Source organism: Quercus robur, chromosome 7 (genome assembly GCF_932294415.1).
Source record: "Quercus robur chromosome 7, dhQueRobu3.1, whole genome shotgun sequence".
NCBI lineage: Eukaryota > Viridiplantae > Streptophyta > Magnoliopsida > Fagales > Fagaceae > Quercus > Quercus robur.
In genome coordinates this window covers 27,839,333-27,848,184 of record NC_065540.1, presented here as the reverse complement: position 1 = coordinate 27,848,184, position 8,852 = coordinate 27,839,333, and the positions used below count along the sequence as shown (strand labels likewise).

The following is an 8,852-nucleotide window of genomic DNA, read 5'->3' as shown; positions in this document are numbered from 1 at the left end:
TTAGAATGCTATTCATTGTAATTTGTATAACATTCAAAATACGCAAACTTTCTAGTAGAACTCTATATTGCAAAATTACTACAGAGTACAATTTTGTTAAAGACAGGATACTTATTTTTCTGCCTATATAACATGATGATTATTTAGGCAAAAATACTATTTTGGTCTTTGTATTTTAGGGTCATTGTCAATTTGGTCCCTACCATTTAGTAACAATTAATTTCGCACTTATTATTTTCTACTTGCAATTAATTTCAATTAGTGAGTTGATAGTAAAAACCAAATTGATTAAAATGAGTGAAATTGACAACAACCCTAAAATATAGGGACTTAATGATATTTTCGCCTTATAAATCATTGGAATAGGATTATGGGATTCTTGGGGTATACTTTTCATTATTTTCAAAAACACTCCAACAGTTTAATTCAAATTGATTTTCTCACAAGTAGAAATTAAGGACAAACAAGTATTTAACAAAAAATGGGATCTAACTAAAAAATGAAATCACGAGGTGAAGTGCTGAACACAGAGTTTCTACCTACGGGGACTGAGTTCAAAAAATGATGTTAGGTCTCTAAGTTTTGCCATCAACATTGCTCCTTTCATTTCCTTTTACCACTCAGTCTCATACTGCTCCCTTTCTGCCTCATCCCACCAACATAAAACTTAGCCCAGCACACTCTCTCTTTCTATCTCCTGATTGTAAAATTAATTTTTTAGAATTCAAAGTGAATAATATGGGGTTATTTTGTTAAGGGTTTAGTTGCATCTATTTTTCTAGTGCGTCGGACGCGATATGATTCAGACACGTGATTAAAATTGGTGGATAGAATAGCTAAAAACATGATGGACAAAAGCTTTGTCCTTCTCTGATTCTTCTGGAGAACTCTGAAAGTGCAGTGCTGTGCATGTTTATCAATTATCAAGTTCTCAGATGTTTTGTTGACCGACCCTTACGGAAGAATGTTACTAATTATTGTGGGCGGCATTAAAAATTAGGAGTTTAATAGTAAAATATTTTTTATTCTAACTATTAACATTATTTCTTTCCAAAAAAAAAAAAAAAATTGTTTTCTGTAGTGTTCTCTATGTCAAGGCAAGGGTTTGAAATTTTTAAGACTTACGACTTCTACTTTTTTTTTTTATTAAAAAAAAGGGTGGTTACTGGTTAAGCACTTGGCATGCGAGGGATTGGAATTTTGTTTTGTTTAGACTTTAGAGTTAAGCCTTACACCACATGTTTTGTTTGGTTGACCCATGAATTTGGTAAAAGTCTCTTCAGGACCAGGTTAACAAAACAGTCTTCCTTCCTGTGGGCGGCAGGCAGCATTTATTACTTTTCCAGTTTTCCAAAACAGGGCACCCATATCACTTTCCTCTTTTTTTGAATTATCACTTTCCTCATCTATTCCTATTATTTTATGAGTAATGTTATTTTTTCACAATATTCTTGCCTAATCAATAATTGTAACAGGGTAAATCAATAATTGTAACAGGGTAAGGAGTTGGCAGTGTTCGTTTACAAACAATTTATTTAATTTTTTGAAATAAAAATATTATAAATAAAAGAATTAAAGTTAAATAAAATAAATAATTGACTTACATAAGACTAATAAATAGTAAAAAATATAAATAATAATCCGGTTTATAAGTGCAACGCAGTACTTAATATTCATTTTTATCTTTTTGTACTTGTGATTTGAACTTACCTTCTTTCTCTATTATCTATACTAAAATAAAAAAGAAAGAAAATTACTGTATTAAGGTTTTTTTATTTTTATAAACATTACTTTATTAAGTTTAATAATTTTTAAACCAGTCTTTTTTTTATTGTATATATATATATATTTTTCTGAATATTATATATCAGACTATCAGTATGATTTAGCAATTATATATTATTATACAAAATTATGTCAATGGTAGTTATTTTATTACCATTACTTTTAGATTTTTGATGATAAAAAGAAAAAAAAAGTGACTTTCACTATTGGGTATTGAATATAAAGAAAGATTAGAAACCCCTATAAATACAAGGAAAACATCAGTATACATCACACGATCCTAAACCAAAAAAAAAGAAAAAAGAAAAAAAAAAACAGAGGCACAAGTAGAATCAATCAACAGACAAAACCGATCATCCACAAAAACAAGAGAAGTTGTAGAAAGAAGAGTGAAGAAGTTTTGAGAGCTTATTTGTTGAAATTCAATGCTGCAACTATTCTTCGCTGTGGCCTTCTCGGCTGTACCTTTGACTCTGTACGTACCGCCGATCCGAAGCCTAAATCTGTTCGTGGAGACCATAGAAGAGCTTCTTCGGCAGACCACAACCTATACAGTCAGAGCCTATCCTCGTGTACGCCTTGCTTTTTCTCGTATCCTCAACTCTATTATCCGCTTAACCAGGTAGACTCTTTTTCATTCAACCCCACAATCAATAATTGTATAAATTTAAGACCCAACTCAATTATTGTCTGCTTATTTTTGATGGGTTTGTTGTAATTTGTGGGATTAATTTAATTTAAATTTTTATTTTTTTGAGGGGGGATTTAATCTTCGAGATGATTCATGATTTACTTTGTTGTACATGGATGTGGTGGTGTTGTTGCAACTTGCAAATGACCCATAATAATATCAATTGGGTTTTTTATTAGAGCTCAAAGTTTTTATAGTTCTTTGATTTGTGGGATTAATTACTTGATGTTCATGGACTATATGGTTGTGCCTGTAATAATATTACTCATGGTTCTTGTAATTTGTTGAACTAATTGATTGGGTAAATTTTGATGGTTGGATCTTGAATAAGGATTTGTTCTTGAGGAGAAATTGAATGCTGAGCTAATTTATTTATTTTTTGGGTTCTTTTAAAATTATCGTAGTTTTAGCCTAAGTGCTACTTTGCCCACCAATCAGATGGATGATGTTAGAAATTGTGGCGTTAGATTCTTCTGTCTTTTGGAGAACAAAGAAACAGTGAATTTCATTTTACTCTTTTCATTGTTGTTGTTGTTGTTGTTTTTTTTTTTTTTTTTAACTAAACCTAATAATCTAGTACAATTCGTTTTTAGTTTTACTTTTTCATTACTTCTTTATTTTTATTTTTTTTGCTGAATATTACTTCTTTATTTAAATCTAATACAACTATTCGAAAATAATATCAATCTAGCACAATTATTGTCTTCAATTATTCAATGAAATTTTATATTAGTATTATTTTCTGATATCATTAATTTCTATTAAGATATTTTCGTTAAGGGGTTTGTTGGATTCAGCAATCAAAATGTGTGTGTGTGTCAGAGAGAGAGAGAGAGTTTTTGTTGTCTGCTATTCAACTGGTGAGAGGGTTGAGAGAGAGAGAGAGAGAGACAAGGGTAATTTGCCTAGGTTGTAGCTTATAACCCTCACAAAAAAAATTAAAATAGATACAAAATTTTAAAATCTAACTATTGGATTGCATGTACTTAGTGTGTGTTTGGGTTTCCTGTGTTTGCGTCTAGCTCCTGCATTTGCTCTTCTTTTTTTTTTGAACCCGCGCCTCTTGCACTGTTCATGGGACATAAACAGTGCATTTAGGTTAATGAATAGTACTCGGCTAATGAACAGTAAATTTTTTATTATTTTTTTTTTATTGTTTTCAGTTTTTAGCCAAATAAACTGTATCCAAACGAACCCTTAATGTTCTTAACACACATGTTAATTTTTTGTATCAATAATATGTTATTTACTCTTTGATTTATATACCTATTTTTTATGCATAACTTAAATTACAAAAACTTGAAATTTAAACCTTTGATTAATTACTAGTCATTGATTTTTGATCTTCTTAAAATTTTGCAAGCATGGAAGATATACGAAAAAAAATATAATTCACTAGTGGATTTATCAATATTCACATCCAATAAAGAGATATTAAATAGAGTTATTGCATTTCGCTATAACAAAGTTATAGCATAACTTAATCCTAAAATATCCTAACAGTGGATCGATGGTTTTCATGATTTGGACATTTCATGGACTTCTAATAATCTTTTTTATTTTATTTTTTTAGTTTGGTGCAATTTTGTGTATTAAGTGGCCAAATTTGGACTTGTACTAGGTTTGTCTTTTTATTTTTTTTAGTACATACTAGTTATTTATTGATGATATGCCAATATTAAATGCTAGCCTCACCACACGTGTTTTGCGTGTGTGATGAGGCTTTTTTTTTTTTTTTTTTTTTTTTTTAAAAAATTTCCAGAAAAAATAAAAGAGAAAGAAGCAACTAAAAATCATATAGAACAATCAAAATCATATGAGCAATAAAATGATAAAAAAAAAAAAAAGCATTTAGGGAAGGGCTACTCCTTCCTCTAAGAGAAAAAATAATGAGATTTAAAAAAAAAAAAAAAAGATTAAACATAGGAAGAGAGGCATTTATTTATATTAGATTTTAGTAACTGACTTGACGTTCAAAAAGAATAAAGAAAGATGGAAGTGCCTAATTTTAAGGGATATGAATAAATATCTAAAATTTAGGAGTATTTAAATTAGTATTTTTAGGTATCTAACATTTTATTTAAACTTTCTAAACATATGAATTTGAAGGTATATATAATAATGTTATGGATACACTAGACTCATCACACGCGTTTTGTGAGTGTAATAATGCTCTTTTTTATTTACCAGTATTTGTTTTTTTGGTTTAGTTTTATAATGCTTAAAGGTGATATATAAATAAGCGTGTTTTTTTTTTTTTATAATTTTTTTTTTAAGGAGGTAAGGTAATGTAGAATAATATTTAAAAATGAGATAGAAAACCGTAAGAAGTTGAAATATAATGAGACATTTGAATTTATTGATTGGGAATATGGGATAAGAATTGTGATAAATAAATAAAAATTGAGATTTGAACAAAAGGAAGATGATATACGTTAGTGTGGATGGATGAAGATTTGTGATAACTGTATAGAATTTGGATAACAAAATTTTTGGAATGTTTTAAAGAATTTAAAAAAAAAAAAAAAAAAAAAAATATAGAAATTTTGGGATAAAATTGAGTAGTTTTTACTTTTTATGTGCGGTAGGTTTTTTTTTTTTTTTTTTTGGAAGAAGTAATTTTGTATTTTTTTTTAAAGATAATTAAAGTATTTGAATTCAAATAGATAACAAATATAAATAGGAATCAAACATTTGAATACAAATGGGTGATGAGAATAACGTTTTTTTTTTTTTTTTTTTTTTTTTTTTTTTTTTTTTTGGGTACATAAGATAGTATTATTGTTTTAACATTTATTGCTTTTTTGTAGGGAAAAAAAAAATTAAACTAAAGGGTATGTTATTTCGTTCATATTTTAGTATGCCAAAAATTGAAGATGAAACATGAGAATCCTCTTATTAATAGTATAAATTACCCTTATCCAACTCAAAAAAGATCACCTAGTAATTTGCAAGGTAAGTTTTTTTTTTTTTTTTTAAAAGACCAAATATTTTGCAAGGTCAAAATATGATTTTTAATTCCTGAAACTTGTGTCATATTTTAAATTTTAATTACGTTTTTTAACCATCAACTATCCATAGTTCTTCTTCTCAAAAAAAAAAAAAAAAAAAAAAAAACTATCCATAGTTCCAATGTAGATCATTAAAGTTTCAAAAACACCCTTTGCTCTGCGTTGTTATCACCATGTCAATGACAAATTGACAATTACTGATGTGGCAAACCTATCCTCTACGTGCTTTTATAATGCTATGTTGCCAACACAACATATTAAGTTACATTCTAAACTCATAAAATAATACTTTCTCCGTCTCACTTTGTTTGTCCTCTATTCCATTTTGGCATGTCCCAAAATATTGTCCTGTTTCTAAAAATAAAAGTCATTAGTTTACTTATGTTCCTATTATACTCCTATTTTATTAATAATTCAATTTTTTGATAAATTTATTTAAGGTTAGTTTTGGAAACTTATACATTTTTAAAAGGTAGACAAGACAATAAATGATGTTCCCTTAAAAAGTTTGACTTTTCAAACAGGACAAACAAAGTGAGATGGAGGGAGTATACTGGTATGTGTTTGACAACCGTCTAAAAGTTAACTCTTTCCTTAAATTATACATTGTTTGCACGTTTTATTTTACTTTTTGTCTCAACTCTCAACTTTGGGTGAGTTTGGTTCAACTTTTTGAGGTTGGGCTTTTTGAAAAAGTTGAGTTTTCAAAAAGTACATAATGAAAAAATGTTTTTTCAAAAAGTTGAGTGTTTGGTAAAAACTGTTAAAGAGTGCATTTTGAAAAGTTGAGTGTTTGGCTAGCACTTATAAAAGTAACGGTTTGAATGGTAAATTACAAAAAAAGGACAATGTATATGTAAAGTATTGTGAAAATACTTTCTAATTTTTTTTTTAATAAAACTTTCTAATTTTTTTTTTTTTTAAAGAACTTTCAAAGTTTCTAAAAAAATTATTTTTTTCTTACCAATATTAACTAATAATAACCTATCACTTAAGATTTATTGTGAAAATATTGTGATTACATCTCTCAATTTTAATTTCTCATTCTTTATTTTATTTTTCCCTTATTTCTTTACTTTTTTTTCATCCATATTTCCTTTTTTTTTTTTTTTTTTCTTTTTTCTTTCCCTCTTTTTTTCTCCTCCACACACGTACCCTTCTAATTATTTATTTTTTTTCCCTACCTGGACACTCCAGAACATTCCACTTTTCTTTTCTTTTTTTTTTCTTTTTTCCTTCTTTCCCTTTTTCCCTTACCACTTCTTCCTCCAGAACGTTCCCCCCCTTTTTTTTTCCTACCACTTCCTCCAGAAAATTCCAGTTGCTGCAGAGCTCGAGTGTTCGGTCTGGTTGAGTAAGCAACTGAAGAAATTTTGTATACAGGATTTTAGTATTAGAAAGGTCTGGGTTTTCATCCATATTTCCTTTTTTTTTTCTTTTTTTTTCCCTCTTTTTTTCTCCTCCACACACGTACCCTTCTAATTATTTGTTTATTTTCCCTTTCTTTCCCCTTTTTCCCTACCTAGACACTCCAGAACATTCCACTTTTCTTTTTTTTCTTTTTTCCTTCTTTTCCTTTTTCCCTTACCACTTCTTCCTCCAGAACATTCCCCTTTCTTTTTCTTTCTTTTTTTCTTTTTTTTTTCCTACCACTTCCTCCAGAAAATTCCAGTTGCCGCAGAGCTCGGGTATTCGGTCTAGTCGAGTAAGCAACTGAAGAAATTTCGTATATAGGATTTTGGTATTAGAAAGGTCTGGGTGATTGTAGTATATTCGGACCTGTAGTTAGCTCTGCTTGGGCAGCACCCCCATTGTGAGAAGCTACAAGGAAGAGAGAAGATCCCTTAAGTCTCTACCACCACTGGGTTTGTATTTGATTTTGATTTTGGGTTTGGGTTATGGGTTTTCAGTTGATGGTTTAATTTTGAGTTGATTTTCTGTGGATTTTGGGTTTGATTTTGAGTTGATTTTGTTTTGGGTTGATTTTGAGTTGGGTTTGGGATGAGTTTTCCAATGGGGTTTGAGTTGATTTTAAGTTGTTTTGTGTTGATTTTGAGTTATTTTTGGTTTGGTTTTGTTGATTTTGTGTTTGGATTATCAAATGTTGAAATGGGTTTTGTTGATTGTGGTGGTAAACCGGTGATAGTTGGGTGGTGCTGTGTTTGTAGCAGCACGGTGAGGGCAGAGCAGAGAGAAGAGATAAGAGGAATGAGGAACAGGCTTGAGAACTGAGAACAGATGAAGGGTAATTTGGTAATTGCCCAACTCACCCCAACGGATATATCAAAACGCACACGGACTTTTGGCAAAATGGACCTGAAGAGCTCCTTTCAAGGATTGCGCGTTCTCTTCACAAGTATAAAACACAACTTTTTCCAAAAAGTTGCGTTTTATTCTAACCAAACGCACTTAAAGGGCTGGCTTTTTTCAAAACGTGATTTTTGGGCTGAAAAAGTTGAAATAAACGGGCACTTTGTTTCAAAATATTTAACTTTTAGCTTTTTAAAAATAAGTTAGCTCTTAACTTTTTGGCTCACATTATGAAAATAAGTAATTGCTAGACGGACACAAATTTTTTTTTATAGATATGATAGAAGACTTTAACAGTTGAGCTAATTGGAACCTATAGAAATCCATTAATTTAATATTTCAAAAATACCAAACTAAATAGAAAATATTGTGATCTTTAATGTGTTTGCCATGTGTTTTCATATGTTATTCTTACTTCTTGGAGACTAATATGTGACGTAAATTCATAAAATTTATTTTGAGGTATTTTTTAATTTCAATGATTAAATTGATACCTAACACATAATTAAGAGATGAAAACTGTAATTTTTTTTTACCTAATTTGCAACTTGATGCCATGATCTTTGAACAAAATCCTCTTGGTTTTCACTTGTTTACAATGTTTTACAAAGGGGGAGAATTATGTTTGGAAGCTTTGGGAATTGAAATCTGTACTATGGTTTACATCCTTTTCACTCAAGCCCTACATCCACATAAACTTTTGGGCCTGCAAGAGTCTTCCACCAAGTGGGTGGCAGCAGGATTTCTTTTACCTGTGCTCAGGTAGGAAAAAGATGTTCAAAATTGGGAATTAAGTCCATTTTCCCAACTATATAGTTAGTAGGCACGGTTTCAAAAGTATATATTTTACTAACATCTCGAGTCTCAAAGACTCGATTTTGGCCTATAAATCGAGTCTCAAAGACTCAGTTTCCATGGTTTGATCACATTTGATGTGGCGTTTTTTCCACGTGGCGTCTACTTGGAAATCGAGTCTCTAAGACTCGATTTATAAACCAAAAAAATTTTTAAGTCTCAAGTCTCTCATGTACAAGCCATTCCTAGAAATACCAAAA

At 29.8% G+C, this 8,852-nt stretch overlaps 1 protein-coding gene across 1 annotated transcript; it reads left to right on the top strand.

Moving 5' to 3' along the window:
• Positions 1 to 2,064: 2,064 nt before the first annotated feature.
• Positions 2,065 to 2,656, top strand: LOC126692998 (uncharacterized). The gene has a single exon (XM_050388834.1). The coding sequence runs from the start codon at positions 2,211 to 2,213 to the stop codon at positions 2,409 to 2,411; it is 201 nt and encodes a 66-aa protein (XP_050244791.1). The 5' UTR covers positions 2,065 to 2,210; the 3' UTR covers positions 2,412 to 2,656.
• Positions 2,657 to 8,852: the final 6,196 nt, after the last annotated feature.